The sequence below is a fragment of the Drosophila serrata genome, unplaced genomic scaffold (assembly GCF_035046125.1).
Source record: "Drosophila serrata isolate PLE 108 unplaced genomic scaffold, ASM3504612v1 contig_165, whole genome shotgun sequence".
NCBI classification, from domain to species: Eukaryota; Metazoa; Arthropoda; class Insecta; order Diptera; family Drosophilidae; genus Drosophila; species Drosophila serrata.
In genome coordinates this window covers 2,404,625-2,419,864 of record NW_028257063.1, presented here as the reverse complement: position 1 = coordinate 2,419,864, position 15,240 = coordinate 2,404,625, and the positions used below count along the sequence as shown (strand labels likewise).

The following is a 15,240-nucleotide window of genomic DNA, read 5'->3' as shown; positions in this document are numbered from 1 at the left end:
ACGAAATATTTCTGAAGTGTACAATAAACTCTTAAAATTCCTTATATTTCCTAAGCTAAAAATAATAAAAAATAATTTATTACATGCTGAATTTATTACCAAAAAAGAAATCCAGCCCAGAAGGGCTTCTTAGCCTTTATAATATTTTTTGCATTTATTTATTTCAGTTGATGTATTGTTAAAATTCACCTCTACAACATTTCTCTTATTTGAAAACCTAAAAACATCGTTGTTTGCTTTTTTAATTGCTGTATTGTACGTTTTTCTTAGCTTTTTGCAAATGATTTGCGTCACATTAAGCGCTAATTGGTTAATCGGCTTGGTGTTTTCTTCAGGATTTTTTGTCTTACGCTTAACAAACAGCAACAATTTTTTAATTGACTTTCCAAATTGCACATAAAGTGATTTTTAACATAATAAATAGCAGCAGTAATGAGTAAGTGTACTAGATACTAATTAGCTTAAACAGGAATGCCATAGCTGAGGATTAACAATCTCTAAATATAGGGAGATATAGGATATAGTAAAGCACAGATAAAGTCGTCATTTTGTTAACCAAGATACAGACAAAGACGTAACACAAATATATAATACTTTGTTGAGTATGGAGTGTGGAGCCCCTGGATATGCGATACGTAGTAACAATAAAAGATAAACCTTTAGAATATCATTAAATTTATATATGTATATACTTGGAGGCAGCGGCAACTGCAGTATATTCGATTATAGCTATGTGATCTGTGCAACTGGATCGAGGTTCGGGGCCTAAACTACGATGCTCTCTATATAATAACATGTATGTATGCACGTATGTGTGTATATGCCTTGTATATAATATATTCTGATAAATTATTGTACTCTCTTGCTATCATGTAATTGTCCAATTGCCTTCCCTTCTCTTCCGTCCATCCTCTTCCTTAACGTATGAGTATTTCCGTGGCATTTCTTTTGGAGCATTTCTCTTGTTCATGCGGTTTTTGGTTGAGATTACTGATTGATTGCTTTATGATTATTGCACTTAGAGGGTGACATCGTGCTCCTCGTCCAGCATTTCGACGAAGGCCCGCGGCACCAGGCCCTTCATCAGGCCCTGTTTTCCATACATATAATCCTCGTTAACCGGCGAGCATTCAGCCACAAAAATAACCTGTGAAGGTGTGGAAAACTTTATGTAATTTATCTTATGAAATGAGTTCGAAACTGTGCTTAGAAGTAGTTATTTTTATGTTGGTTATTTTGTTAACATTAGCTAACATAGAAGTAAATTGAAACTCAAGAGATTTAGGTTTAGTGCATTAATTGAAAAAAAAAAAACTATGATCTATTTTGGCCTGCTCACCTCATTCGCACTCAAATTGAGCTCCGTGTGATCCTTGGCATCATACGAGCAAAGGACGCGAGCCCGCTGCATCTGGTCCGTGCTCACGTGCAAGGGCTGGCTGGGCTTGTGGCCTGATGAGGCCGCATTGGAGGAGTTATTGTGGCCGGACCCACGGCCGGTAGGGCCGCCGCCGCCCGAGGTGCTGGACCTGCTGGCACTTGCATCGTTCAGATCGAGCGGAATGTATGGTGTGGGGCCTCCCAAGCTGATGGAAGATGATGGCAGAGTTTAATGAGTTTTTGATATCGGCTCTAAGGTGGCAATTGTGTATTGTGGAGGGATGAACATGACGGAAACCTGACTTCGCAAACAACCTATCTATTATATATGAACTTAGCTTTAAATGTTAACTGAATGAGCGATACGGATTCGGATTCCCGCCTAAACTGTGGAGACGGCACTTGTGTCGAATTCTATGTGAAAGTTATCCAGCAGGTTGTCTAAGGGATCGAGATCTGCATCGCTATCTGGGGCTGGGCCCACTACAGAATCGGAATCACAGGAGTGCAGCGACACAGAGCTGGGAGGCCCACAATCAACGTCTTCGCTATTGATGCGCAGGCGTGGCTTCGGATGCTGCATCCTGTAAGACCACAAACACATAGATAACACATAACCGAGAGCCGGGACGGGGTGCATGTGCATGTGCGGGGGTGGGGGGTCTTTTGGTGCCTACTCGAGGGTCAAAGGTCGAAACGTCAACTATCCACACTCACTTGGCCAGCTCGCGCTGCAGCTGCTCCATAACATCGCCGCACTGTTTGTAGTAGCGGACCTGCGTCTGGATGAAGGCATGCAGATGGCGCAGATGCGATGCCTGCGACGTGCTAATCCCGTCCAGCAACAGTTTGGTGATCTCCGACTGCCTGTCAAACTCGGCCTGGGCCACCCGTAAGTCACGCTCCGCCTGGCAGAAAAGAAAACTGAGAATTAGCAATCGATGGAACCAATTGATTGACAATAAATCTTAAGCTAGGTCAAGGCGTTGCGCGATACCTGTTCTAAGACGGCCTCTGGCGAGATGCCATCTTTCTGCAAGGTCCCAAGCAGCAGAGGGGAGAGAAATGCACAGTAAAAGTGAGAAATCCATAACGAAAAATTACCTAATCCTAACTACAATTTCCCCGCCACAAACACCCCACACTCACCGACTGCTGGCCCAGCATGCTGCGCGCCTTTTTCACACGGTTCTTGCAGGCATCAAGGTCCAGGCGCTTGGACTCGAGAATGCCGCGCTCCTTGCCAATCGTTTTCATCTCGCCGTCCAGGAACTTTCGCAGCGGCTGTGTAAAACAGATGCCCGAGGTGGCGATGAAGTCATGCTCGCACTGGCCCAACTTCTGCTCCGCCTGACCGGCCTTGATTAGCGCCTGGCCGTACGGCAAGTCCTGTCCGAAGTCACCACCCGCCGCGATCATATCCAGGGCCAAATGCTCTAGGTTGCTCAGACGCTTCGGCTTTGACTTCTCGATCTTCTCAAAGATAAAGTCCTCGACCCGATTCTGTGGATTGGGTATCAGCACCGATTCGGTGTCACGCACCAGCTTCTCCGTCCAGGTCTTGGTCACATCCGCCCGCTCGGCGAGATTCTGGAAGTGCAAGTCGTATTCTGTGCGCTCCGTGGTGCCCAGCTTCTCCTCCGTGAGCTGGCACGTGCAAGAATGAGAAAAGACAAAAAGTTCTTAAGTTATTGAGTGCGCTTGGTGCGGGCATGGGTACACATCCCCATTTGCCAACCCACATCCCCACCCAAAATCATTGATTTGTCCACTCACCTGCACCACTCGCGATATCGTGCTGCCCGCCTCCTTCACCAGGTTCTTTACGTTGAAATTTGGCAAATTTATGTTCATTGTCAGAGCTTTTTAGTGTTTTGTCGCCAATTGCAAATGCAAATACTCTGAACTTCAAGTTTATCAGTTTTAATTCCTCAGTGCCAAAAATGTTTGTATTTTTTAGTCCCAGTCGCAATAAGACCGTAAGCTGGCCGTTAAAATATACCAAACGGCTTACAGAGTGTCATTATCTAAAATATACCAAACACATACGTATAAACTTAATTTGTATTGGGGTTTAAATTAAATTATTGTTTAATTCGTATAATAATACCATGGTAGTCATTTCTTAATGTATATAAATTTGTTTGTATAACAGGTAAAAAAACATTCCAAGCCTGTTAACCCACTTTTTTACACTAAAGTTGATGCATGGTATAATAATTTAAGGTAGTTAGAACATATTTCCCAAAACGAACGCAAGAAAGCATCTAGATCAAAAAATTACACCAAAAACAATCAAATTTTTGTCTCTACTTTTATTGTTAGCTTAAAATAATCTGAAGTACTACGGGGCATTGCTTAATAGCTAGCTTAGCTTAGTGAATTTGCTTCCAGAAGCCGCCGCAGTGACAGTGCTGCCATTTGCTGAACCATGCCTTCAATGCCGACGTCTTGGCCACCTTGCTGGCATTGTTGACGAACACAAAGCCACAGCGGGCGCATCTTCGGATGGTGCTAGGTCGGGCGCCCAGCTGCAAATTACTAACGCCGTCCTTCACCGACCTAGCGAAAACTACGTCCTCCATCTCCATGTCCTGCAGGCAGGAAGGCTCCACCAGCGAGGTGAACTGCAGCTGTCCCGATTTCACGGCCGCGAAGCCTTGAGCACTGAGCAGGGTGGTGGGACTGAACCTGGTGGGCTGCGGTATTAGCAACTGTTTGGACAGTAGGCTGCACTCGTCCAGTAGAACCTCGTCCGGCTCGGCGGGGTTTTGGGCCAAGCGGGTGAGCAGGCGAAACAGGATGACAAGTACATCGATGTTGTCCATTGTCTTGGTGTACACGGGCAGGCATTGGGTGTTCAGCAGGCCCCAGATGCGAATCATGACCAGCAGCTCGCGCATACTGCCGATGGCTACGATGTCCCGGCTGATGTCGTAGCTTGGACGCTTCCCCGATAGTTTGCTCTTCATCACCTCCTCGGGCAGGCGATGCAGCATGTTGAGCGCCAGGTCGGTCACCCATTGTATCAGCTGTTGGAGGCTCTGCAGCATTACGGGCTCTACTGTGAAGTCCTTGGCGTCTAGATTCAGCATTACGGTGTCAACATCAGGTATGGATTCGGCTAGCTTTATGGCTAGATTATCCGCGGGTCCTTTGTCCTGGCACCCGAGATCAGAGGGGCGCAGAAGGCTCTTGAACGTGGTGGATATGGCGTGCAAAATGATCAGGTTGTCAAACTCCTGCTGCTGCACGCGGCATAGATTGGACTTTAGGGCCAAGAAGTTGGCGTAGTAATAGTGTCTCACATACGATGGCTGCCGCGTAAAGTTATCCGTTAGTTTCTCCACCAGCGCCTCCAGACTGCCCAAGTTCAGAAGCAGCACGTCGCTGGCATCACAGCCCGTGACGATGCAGTACTCCAACAGCAGAAGCAGCAGTCCCGATCCGGATCCCGAGGCCTGCTTCAGCAGCGGCGCCTGCATTGCATGTAGCTGGGCATAGCTGTCGAAGATCAGCAGCATCTGGCCGGTGGGTGTTAGATCGCCGCTAACAAACCGCACGCCGCCACTGGCGTCGGAAACCTTCTCGAACTGCGTGTGCGTTAGTTGCTTTAGCGTATTGGGTTCTAGCACCTGGACGCTGTTATCCTGCAGAATGGCGTACACCTGGCTGCAGTCCGCCGATGAAACGTTCAATCGCGTCACACAGATATCTGCGAGGACGGCGTTTAGGTGAACCTTGCCCACTTGCTCCCAACTTTCTGATTGCACGAACTCGTTGGTCTTGGTGTTGGATCCTCCACCACCGCTTCCGCCCTGCAGCAACGCGTGGACGGTCTGGTGGCGACGCGTCAGTGTCCATTGCTCCAACTGGCTGCCGGCACCATCCGGACACGCGTAGGCTATGAAGATCACATCCTCGTTTGCCACCCGCGTCCATTTTAAGTGGCTGATCCTCCGGCCGTCCAGCGGACCCAGAAAAATGCTGGTCTGCGATTCCGATTTGATGGCCAAGTGCTGCTCCAGGCCCAGTTCTCCCTCTAGCGACAGTGAGACCATGTAGCACTGCACTAGTTGCTGCTGCCAGCCGCAGCTGAAGGCCACGCTGAGCGCTCCCTTAGGGCACGGCGTCAGACTGCAGTGCTCGATAAAGCTCCGCGAAACGCCAATGCTGTGTAGTGTGGGCGTAAGCTCGAGGACTTCGTGGGCGAGACCCTCTGCACCTCCGGATGTTTTCTGCAGCACGGGCAGACAGAAGGCGGCGAGCAGACCAGAGGATGTCAGCAGTATGCAGCCTTCGCTGGCTACTCCTCCGAAACCGCAAAGTGTCGGCCGTTCGTCCAGGCGCTCGAACTTCTCCGCATAGTAGGTGTGTTCCTTCTTCTGCGGGTTGAAAGAGACGCCCTTGCCGTTGTGGAAGAACTGTGCCAGCACAATGTCCTCGCAGGGGACGCTGGCGTGGAACTGAAGCAGCCAGAGGTTGATCGATTGGTTGCACGGCTGCCAGATCTCCACTCTCCCGCCGATGTAGCCTAGAAGCAGCTGCTCGCCGTTGGGACTCCACTGGAGCACGCTGATTAGAGACTTGGAGGAGCACACCTTGTAGTACTCCCACGGCGTCACGATGTCGCATACGTAAACATGACTGTTGCTAGCGCCCACATCGAGGCTTGATCCTGGCCCAGATGCGTCGCCGGCATCTCCAACGCCGTGCGACGAAGGTACGATTGCGCTCTGCAAGGCGCTAAACGCCACTATGTTACGGGCGGACACGGAGCAAAGAACCACTTTCTGCGGGAAGACACTGTCCTTGCTAAAATCCTTTCCCTCGACTTTGTATAAAATCGTCATTTTCGCAGCGTAAACAAAACCAAAGCCGCTTATTATGGTTTTCTCCAGTGATGCCAGAATCTTAATACATACGGATATCGATAGAACGATATATCGATATACATAAATTCACTTTCATTTGTACAGGTTGTTTTATCCGGACTATTAAGCTGTTAACTTATTTGCCAATTATAATATTTCTAAAAATCTTTAATTTGGCAGAAAAATCCGTTGAAACCGTGAATGACTTTAAATTATCTAAGTGTCGTGTGACCAGCCGCTACCTATCTGCAAAATCCATACAGAGAGTAGTTTTCGGGTCACTCTTGTCTTCGCGTTCGCATTGTTTACATCGGAAATAAGTTAAGTTATTTAATTACCTGTTGATTTGTGTCGTCATTTCGAGGCAGGTGATTTGCTGCGGCGACCCCAGTAACATGTGAGTAACATTTCCCTCCCGCGTCGCAGTCCGATCGATTAAGCTCCAATCAAAGCGTAAAAAGGCAAACCGGCTTCAGGCGCTCACAGTTTATTGAACTTTAGCAGCGGCGTACATTAACTTAGGGCAATAAATACACATTTCTTACGAACTAAACTAATTGGGGGGAGTCCGCGAGTTCTACACCAGATTGGCGTAGCGCAGACCCTTCACAAGACTCCCGCTGAAGCTGTCGCCGTCGGTGAAACGGATCCCGTCTGCCTGGCAGGATTGCAGGCTGCACGGATACTCCGCTCCGTAGGCGTTGCTGTCCCAGTGGATCTGCAGCTCGTAGGAGAGTTCCGGATTGAGAACGCAGGCCTCCTCCCGTCGCCAGGCAAGATGCAGATCACAATTGTACTTGGTGCTCTGGTTTTGGACGACATGGCTCCACACGGGTTCCGTGGGCGGCGGACTGCCCTCACCCTCGGCGGGCAGCTCGCAGAGATGCAGGCGCAGGCATTCCCGGTATTCTGGTTGCGGCACGTGACCCAAACGATTGGGCGTCAGCCGGCTGTTGAGGACCAGGCCCATCAGAGAGATAAAACGGGAGCACTTAAGTCGCAGGCGGAACACCGGGGTCTCTGCATCTACCGTAAACGGACGGCAGGCCTTGTAGTAGCAACGTTCCACAGATAACACAGGTCCTGGGACGGAAGATGGCTCTGCCTCAGCTGATGTCACAGATGACCAATGGCCGGTGGACTCACCGCCCAGGCCGTGGACCACCAGGTCGGCATCGCTGGGTCCGAGTCCTAACTGCTCGCACTCCTGGCGCGTCCACTCGTAAACGTACCAGATGAGCAGCTTGTGAGGCTCTTTGCAAGCGGCAATAATGGCCTTCACGCACTCCTTGGACACGTGCACATAGTGCTCTTTAAGGTGGCTCATGTACTGACCATTGTTGGCACAGCAGCGCATGAAGAAGGTCATGCAGACGTCGAGGAGGGCATCGAGGCCCATGCAGACGCTGAGCTCCAAAGCGGGAAGGATGTTGGCGAAGCGCAGCTTCCGCGTGACGGCCAGCAAGGAGTCGGCAATCAGCTCTTCCAGCAGATACTTCTCCGCCGCATAGTATAGCTCGATACAGGCGACTAGCTCCAGTCCGTTGTAATCCACGGCCCCCGTGTAGATGTACTCTACCATCTCCTTAAAAATGGCCGCACTGATGTCATGGATCTCGATCTCCTGCTCCGGATCGTTGTCCTGTAACGGCCCAAAGAACATGGCCTCGAACACAGGACTGGCGGCAGCCAGAATCAGCTTGTGACCCTTCACCTGCTCCTCGCACACGTGGAATACGCAGTCTGTGTGCTTGCCACCGCGCAGCAACTGTCCATAGCGTCTGCCCAGAAAACTGCTGCCCACACTGCCAGCTTGCAGCTCCTTACGGTCCATTGCCGAGATGTTCATATCTGAGGGCCACAGAGAAAGGTGGTAGATATATGTTAATGAGTTCAGAATTTAGGAACCAGTTTCCAATTTGGCCGCGTCATTTAGGTGGCCCTCATCAATCATTGACGCAATATAATGACAACTACAAACTAGAAAGCGAGAAGAGCCCCCAAGAAGTTGAGACTTAATATTTGAAAAAGGGAGGAAAGAAAGAAAGAAACCGAAACGAGTTTTCGCACACTTTTTGTTTGGCCGCAAACACGAGATTCTTCAGCGAGTCTTAGAAGGTTCTTCAACTTTTGAAACAGCAGAAATTGACTTAAAATTCACTGAATATATGTGACTTCCTCAAGGAACAATTGTAAGCAGAATGGATCTTACATTTTTCAGAATTCCCCAGACTTTATTTGAGACTTTCCCTTGAATTTGACATTTATGCTTTCTTTCCACATAAAAGTTGTACTCACTTCAAAAATAAAACTCCGCCAGGGAATACTTCAACTTAAACCCACCACAAACAAACTATATTTTCGAATACTAAACCAAATCTAATCAACTCATCACACGCTCGGCTATATTTGACATTTTATGGTGTTTAAAATTAGCAGAAGGGCGTGTGCCATAATCTGCATGAGCGATAAGAAACAAAATCACGATATTTCGAGTGAAGGGCGTTCGCGGACATAACTTGAATTGAATAATATCAATTACCTGAGAGCTTTAGATTTTCTTAGTCACGGCCAAGAACACGCTCTCCGCCACACGCAAATATATCCGAGTATATGGACACTCGCACACACGCCAGCCCAGCAGTGTTTTGTTTACCAATAAGCCAAAATAATACTGTGACGCGTCTGTTTGCCAAGTCTATTGCCGGCTCGGGGGTAAATATGTGTATATATAACCTGTTTTTACAGATTTTACTCTAGCTAGGCGACTTATAAGGGGACTTATCAAGTGTTCAGTTGCCCCTGCAATGACTTCCATATAATATTTATTGCTAAGGGTGGCTAGGTAATAATATACAAGCAATATGGATACAGGCTGGCCAAACCCATACTTCATCACAGCTAGCGTGCAAACATCGGGGCTCGTCCCAACCAGGTGCTAGTCTCCGAATAAATACCGAACTAAGCACATATTCAATCAATTATATCTGGCGATCTCTGCTGCGCAAATTGTTTATTCAAATTGTTGAAAAGCGGCTTAGTTGCCGGTTGCATAAAGCCTTCCAAAGTACCTGATCAAGGTACGCGACCGACCTTACTTGGCACCTAATTTATGAGATTTTAGAACATGGGAAAATCTGAAAAACAAAAAACCTAGTGGAGACTTCCAACAGAATAGAACACACACCTTTTGGCACCGTGACAAATTCCAATTGCGAATAAGAACACACGAAAGAATCGTATTAAATGGGTTTCACGGGGAAAAGTGAATTTTACGCGGCGCTCCTCCTTGGCTCGGCTAATTGAGTGATGGCCTCGTCGACGCCTGAACTTGACCGATATCACGACACCCAGCTGTTGTAACGAACCGATGTCTGGGGATGTCGAGGGAACTCATGCGGGAACCAGAATAACGTCGACCGTCGAGCGCGACGCGCCACATTCAACTGATCTTACTTGGGGGAACAACGTTCTCTAACCAACCGGTCGTCGATCGTCCAATCGGTTCGGGTCTCTCGCTGATTCTCGCCACGCTCTCAGCATTCTTTCTGAGCAGAATTGATGATACCCTCAGTGCTTGTCCTGAAAAGAACTCAAGTGGTCTTGGAGCTCGATTCCGCTCATCACCCAAGTATCCAAAATGACCTAAGACCCAAGGGCTTACTCGCCGCTCCATTAGGAAACTTAAGAAGGGACTGAGTGGAGTCCAGCTGCTAAGATTAAAACATAGTTTCCTGCCAAGAAAAGACTTCAGTGATAAAAGTGGCAAACACTTCACCAAGAGATCCTGCTGCCCCTTTCCAAAAGTCTTCTTGCAGATTCCCCTTCAGGCACAATTAATTGCGAGGCAAGAGTCGTCGCTAAAAAAAGGGATCTCGGTCCCGGAGGATGCCGCGACTGGTATCTCCATCATAATGGCTCCTCTCCCACCTCGCCAAAGATTACAAATTAAACGTCTGCTTGGCCAACCTTGAACCCTTCGTCAAGTTGCCTCTTCTTCAGTTCAGCTTGGGAAGCCAAGCAGCGCGCCAAAGCACCAAAGTTATTTCTGTCGCCTCCAATACTCTGCAACCTCAGGGTATGTATATCTCTATACTATCCGAAAAAAAAAGATTTTTGCGATAAGAATTGAGTGTAATCTAATCATATCTAAGCATAGGACATTAGAATTAAAATGCCAATTTGATGGGAACCTTCCGTACGTGAGCTTATATCCATATTTCTATGACAAAAGGAAAACAATTTATATTTGGAACGTTTGAATACTATGAAACAAGAACAAATTGAAATTTTTTGTCAATTTTTGACAATTTTAACGATGTAACCCCTTATAAAATTTTGAAAACATTTTAAAATTTTGTTTTCCGCTGAAGATGGCTAGATCCACTTGCCTGACGATGCTGATCAAGAATATATATGCTTTATAGGGTCGGAAATGATTGTTACAAACGTTACAACTTCTAAATAAAATTATAATACCCTGCAAGGGTATACATTTAGAGAAAGAGAATTATGACTTCGTCTTGATTAAAAACTGTCATGCAGCTGCTGGTGCTTTGGCTCGGAGTTATGCTTCTTGGGCTTTGGCGTGTGTGGCTGGAAAACAGGTAATGGTGGTCAAGCGGCCAGTGGTCTGGAGGCTGGACCCTCACGCACATCCCACATATATAAACAGCTACCAATACTCACATATTGAAGCACACACGTGTGGGCAAGCCCCTTCTTTTTCGTGTCTTCAACTCATCGATGCCTACGTTTCCCCCTTTCCCTTTACAGCCCCCTGTGATGCACCTGTCGCCGGGACACCTAAGAGTCGTTCTCATTCTGGCCCTGCTGCAGGAGCTGCAGGTGAAGCCCCAAAGGGATATACTCCGGGATCAGTTCGAGAAGGATCTGCTGCTGTGTCCCGTCTGCTTTGCAGACCAGCGGGAGCAGTGCGAGGCGTTCTTCGAGACCATTGCAGAGCCCTCGGACTGGAGTAGACTGTTGAAAACGATATCTCTGCTATTCGACCAAAGGCAAATATATTGGTTAGAGCTAAAGGAGACGGAAGGTAGCAGGACGCGACTGGTGGCCAAAAGGAAAGCTCTTAATCGAAAAACCGTTCAAGTAAATAACTTGGAAGAGGATTTTCTGCATCTAAGGGAGCGACCAGGAGGCTTCCACCTCTGCCGCACGGGGACTAACACTTCCCGATTTGCGACTTATCTGGAGCATCGTGGGCATAGCTCCCCGAGCATATGGTTCTACCTAACACACGACGTCAGTCCGCTGTTACTAAGGGAACTGCACTCTCTGGGCTTTCCAGTGCCTCGCCCTTATGGCGCCTGCGGTCTCATCCACTTCCAGGAGGACGCAGGACGTACACTGACACATTATGCTGAAAAAAAAGAGGCTATTCGAATGGAGCTGGCCCGCCAGGTACTTGAATTATCGCTGAAGTTTACCTTTGGCTTTGCGGACTTTCGCCTTTACCTCACCGACTTGACAGCCGATAATCTAGCCTACGACGAAGCCAGCGGGAAGGTTACCATCGTTGATGTGGACTCCCTGGTGCTGGTGGATTCTACAAGCACTGAGGGACATGCCCAGAGGTATGAACCTTTGCCCGGCGAGGGCTTTACCTTTGATGTATCCTCGTTTTGCACGGGCCAGCAGATGGATGCAAATGTGTACCAGGCGTGCCTCCTCCTTAGAGATTTTCTCCGTCCCAACGACAGAATGCAGCTGCTCCTGGAGCAGTGTGTTAAATGCCAAAACGACCAATGTGATATGCGCTTCCAAATCGCATACGACTTGATCAAGCTTTTGAAAGAGAGACAGCGCGGATTGGAGATCGAATAGAATCGTTTATAATCATACAACACAAATTCAGGACACTCAATTTACTCTCTAAATGAACGGCGGTCGCATTTCTCTGAAGGATTTGCGGGGGAAGGAGGGGAATAACTTAGATAATATCACGTGGCACACTCAGAAAGTGTATGGAATTGGACACATGGTGTGTGATGTCCGTCAGCGTCTCCTTGTGCACGCCCCCGAAGAGGATGAGCTCCCCGTTGCCGGCAATCAGGCTTGAGAGTATCAAGCGATCCGGTGCCCCCTTGAGCACGCCAAAGTTTTTGTACTCCACCCAGTCGAGGGCGGGTTCGCTGCTCCCCAATATGGCTGAGATGTCGCAGACGAAGAGGGACTGTACATTGCAGCGGAGCCGCTTGGGCGAGGGAGCACGCAGCGGTTGTTGTTGCGGGGGTTCCGCTTGGGCAGCAGCGGCGGCGGGTGCACTGCGTCGCGAATTCCGTATGGCGTTCATCTTCTCTTCCATGCGCCGAATACGCTCGTTGTGATCCCGTGAAGCGCTCCTCGAGCGCGTGGGCACATTGAAGGCGGCCATGCGAAAGGGATCCTGTAAGAGGAATTAAGAGGTTAAGCTGTTTCTGGGGAGTACTTTCGTGAACGACTTACCTCATACAGCTCATCGAAGCGCTTTGGGAGCCGGGGCTCATTGTCCCTACATCGAAGGGCCAGATTTCGTTGCAGGCGCTGGGCAGCGTCCACATCACCGTCCGCTGGCGAGGGGGGACCATTCGGACGCACTGGGGGCGCAGGAACAGATGGTGCTGGAGCAGGGGCAGGAGCTGGAGCTGGCGGGGCGTGCAGATCGCTGAGTCTTCCCGAGCGTGGCTGGTAGCTGTTGTTATTGTTGTTGACATTGCTGTTGTGAAGGAACTGCTGGGCCTGCTGCATGTGCTGGTTAAGAATGGCGCGCCTGTTGGCCAAATACTGTTCCTGGGGACCTAAGACAGCCGCTCCGCCTGCAGCTCCCGGGCGCACGTTGCCACCACGATTGAACCCTCCGCCTATGCCACCGCCCAGGCGGCGTTCCGGCATCGGTATTCGGTGTCCACGTTGCGGCAAATTCTGCAAGGGATTCGGGGGCGGCGGTCCCCGGCCACCTACGACTGGCACGCGACTCTGCTTCATCAACTGGAAGTCCTGTGGCATGTTGGGCGAGGGCCCGACAACCACCAGATAGTTGTTGACCTTGCAGCCGGGATTGCACCACATGTGGACGGCACCGAAGCGCTTGTTGCGCACATTCAGCGCCTTCCAACACCACACATCCCGCGTCATGTCTAGCAGCCAGGCGTCGGTGTAAACGCGATTGGCTCCGCCACATCCGCCGACAACCAGTAGGTGATTTTGATCCAGCTCCACCTGGATCTGGCCGTACCGCGGGCTGGGCCGTGTGTTTCCCATGAAAAGTGGCTGCCACCAGCGCTGCTCGGGCAGATCTAGGACCCAGGTGTCATTTGAGTTGACGTTGACGTCGTCTTTGATCTGGTAACCGCCGAAGATGACCATGCGATCGCCGTGGACGGTGGCCGAGTGCCCGGCCATGGGCGGCGGACAGCTTAAAGTGTTGCGCAGCAGCCAGCGATTCTTGCCGAGATCGTAGTAGTGCAGTTCGTCGAACAGGCACCACGGCTGATATGGCGGATGCAGCGAGGGATAGCGCCAGCCACCGAAGAGCACCAGCTGGTCGCGCCAAGCCACCATTGAGGCACTGCCCTTAGGTGAGGGATAGGTGCCTGTTGCCACGGGTCGAGCCCAGCGCATGTGTGTTAAATCAAATCGCCAGAGATCGTTGAACGTGGTGTCCGAGGAGGACCCACCGCCGAACACGTACATGGAGTTATCCTGACGCACGGCCGAGTGCGCAAAGCGTCCGGCGATAAAGGAGAGCGGTGGTGTTCCCACCAAACCATTGGACGTTTGCTGTGAAAACACCTCCCAGCGCAGCCGGAAGTCGGTGAGTCCCTTCTCCAGATTTAGCTTGGAGCGACGAACAAGATCTGTGAAAAACGGAGGAGCCTCAATTAAAAGGATTCGGCGCTATACAAGCCACCACTCACTCTTGACAATGCCTTGCCAGCGCTTGCAAACCAGGCTGCAGTGCTCCAAGTCCCCGTAAGGCGGCAGGAAGGTGAAGATGAACTCCAGGATCTCATCGGGCAGCGCGTTCAAATGCACAGTGTGTTCCAAGGCCACCGTGTTATCGTTCTCGCTGTCGACCTTGTGACTGCTGCTGCACGCGTCCATGGTCAAGTCCTTGAGGTTCCTCCCTACGTTCGGAGGAGGTGTCCTTCACCTTCAAATGCTGCACAGAGCTGAGAGCAGACTATGGGTCGGCAGTAGTTTCTGTCCCGGTTCGGAGGTAGCCCTGCACTGGAACAGAGTCTGGGCAGCTAGCTCCCAGCGATTTATGGCGAATTTTCGTGGAAACCAAAATAAATTAAAAACATTAACCCTACGTTTTTAGAGCTGCAAGTCTGTCGATGACGATATATCGATATTACCGAAGAGGAAAAAATACCAAAATAAAAATACCACTTATCGTTAGTGAAGGGAGTTTGCTTGATAAATATTACAGCTATATCAATGGCATCTCTAACTCACGTGCTGATTTGTTTTTACTATAGTTTTATCCGGCAAAAATAATTAAAAATGAGTGCAACAAACGAAAAAAAAGTTGTGATAAACAAGCGCCTAAAGGGCCTGCCCCGCGAGGCCCTGGAAAAGCTAAGCCAAACCGAGCTAATTGACAAAATTGTGCAGCTGGAGGCGTACAACTTTCAGCTGCGAAATCTGTTGCAAAAGAAACTAACGGATCAGGACAGAAAAGAAGAAGAGTATGCGGTGTTATTTGGAAAGGATGCTGACACAGAAGCGGTCTCCAAAGAGGCCAAGGGGTCTGGCAAGTTGCAGAAACAACGTAAGTTTGACTGGAGCAGGTGAGTAGGACAGACGGCTTGCTGGCTAACAGGGCTCAACCACCTGTTACAACTGTATTTTTCAGTACCCATCGGCGACATGTTTTGCTCAAGATCACCTACTTTGGCTGGGATTATCAAGGGTTTGCTTGTCAGGAAGACTCTAACGACACTATAGGTGGGTTTTTGGTTATTTCTACCATAACGTTAGC

At 49.3% G+C, this 15,240-nt stretch overlaps 6 protein-coding genes across 17 annotated transcripts in view; 2 read left to right on the top strand and 4 right to left on the bottom strand.

The window, feature by feature from the left end:
* Positions 1-129: 129 nt before the first annotated feature.
* EndoB (SH3 domain containing GRB2 like, endophilin-B) lies at positions 130-3,407 on the bottom strand. 4 transcript variants are annotated; one of them, XR_015270408.1, is made up of 6 exons: positions 3,157-3,387; positions 2,530-3,027; positions 2,378-2,413; positions 2,098-2,288; positions 1,340-1,964; positions 130-1,147 (listed from the first exon to the last, which is right to left on the bottom strand). XR_015270408.1 is itself a non-coding variant. In XM_020944562.2 (6 exons), exons 1-6 carry the CDS (start codon positions 3,232-3,234, stop codon positions 1,019-1,021), a joined length of 1,179 nt encoding a protein of 392 aa, XP_020800221.1. In that variant the 5' UTR covers positions 3,235-3,407; the 3' UTR covers positions 130-1,018. The 4 variants fall into 4 exon arrangements, 2 of the variants coding, with proteins under 2 accessions (XP_020800221.1, XP_020800222.1); XM_020944562.2 differs by having other exon boundaries at positions 1,340-1,586; positions 3,157-3,407; XR_015270409.1 differs by lacking the exon at positions 2,378-2,413.
* Positions 3,408-3,680: 273 nt separating this feature from the next.
* On the bottom strand, positions 3,681-6,354 carry MED16 (mediator complex subunit 16). The gene has a single exon (XM_020944561.2). It carries the CDS (start codon positions 6,231-6,233, stop codon positions 3,756-3,758), a length of 2,478 nt encoding a protein of 825 aa, XP_020800220.2. The 5' UTR covers positions 6,234-6,354; the 3' UTR covers positions 3,681-3,755.
* Positions 6,332-12,124, top strand: LOC110177729 (divergent protein kinase domain 2A). 2 transcript variants are annotated; one of them, XM_020944579.2, is made up of 2 exons: positions 6,332-6,651; positions 11,031-12,124. In XM_020944579.2, the coding sequence occupies exon 2, from the start codon at positions 11,040-11,042 to the stop codon at positions 12,096-12,098; it is 1,059 nt and encodes a 352-aa protein (XP_020800238.2). In that variant the 5' UTR covers positions 6,332-6,651; positions 11,031-11,039; the 3' UTR covers positions 12,099-12,124. The 2 variants fall into 2 exon arrangements, with proteins under 2 accessions (XP_020800238.2, XP_020800239.2); XM_020944580.2 differs by lacking the exon at positions 6,332-6,651 and adding an exon at positions 10,682-10,861.
* On the bottom strand, positions 6,726-9,734 carry LOC110177727 (uncharacterized). 2 transcript variants are annotated; one of them, XM_020944576.2, is made up of 3 exons: positions 9,442-9,702; positions 8,797-9,391; positions 6,726-8,105 (listed from the first exon to the last, which is right to left on the bottom strand). In XM_020944576.2, the coding sequence occupies exon 3, from the start codon at positions 8,101-8,103 to the stop codon at positions 6,832-6,834; it is 1,272 nt and encodes a 423-aa protein (XP_020800235.2). In that variant the 5' UTR covers positions 8,104-8,105; positions 8,797-9,391; positions 9,442-9,702; the 3' UTR covers positions 6,726-6,831. The 2 variants fall into 2 exon arrangements, with proteins under 2 accessions (XP_020800235.2, XP_020800233.2); XM_020944574.2 differs by lacking the exon at positions 8,797-9,391 and having other exon boundaries at positions 9,442-9,734.
* Fbxo42 (F-box protein 42) lies at positions 12,084-14,644 on the bottom strand. Its single transcript, XM_020944570.2, has 3 exons — positions 14,171-14,644; positions 12,720-14,110; positions 12,084-12,660 (listed from the first exon to the last, which is right to left on the bottom strand). Exons 1-3 carry the CDS (start codon positions 14,355-14,357, stop codon positions 12,205-12,207), a joined length of 2,034 nt encoding a protein of 677 aa, XP_020800229.2. The 5' UTR covers positions 14,358-14,644; the 3' UTR covers positions 12,084-12,204.
* A 42-nt stretch (positions 14,645-14,686) lies between these two features.
* Positions 14,687-15,240, top strand: part of LOC110177726 (tRNA pseudouridine(38/39) synthase) — a 42,933-nt gene continuing 42,379 nt past the window's right edge. For 6 of the 7 annotated variants that reach the window (XM_086827018.1, XM_086827020.1, XM_086827017.1 and 3 more), the window contains exons 1-2: positions 14,739-15,049; positions 15,115-15,206. In XM_086827018.1, the coding sequence (XP_086683144.1) occupies positions 14,763-15,049; positions 15,115-15,206 (379 nt within the window). In that variant the 5' untranslated portion in view covers positions 14,739-14,762. Of the gene's footprint in view, positions 15,050-15,114; positions 15,207-15,240 lie in introns of all 7 variants that reach the window. The other variant, XM_020944572.2, reaches the window with a different exon arrangement.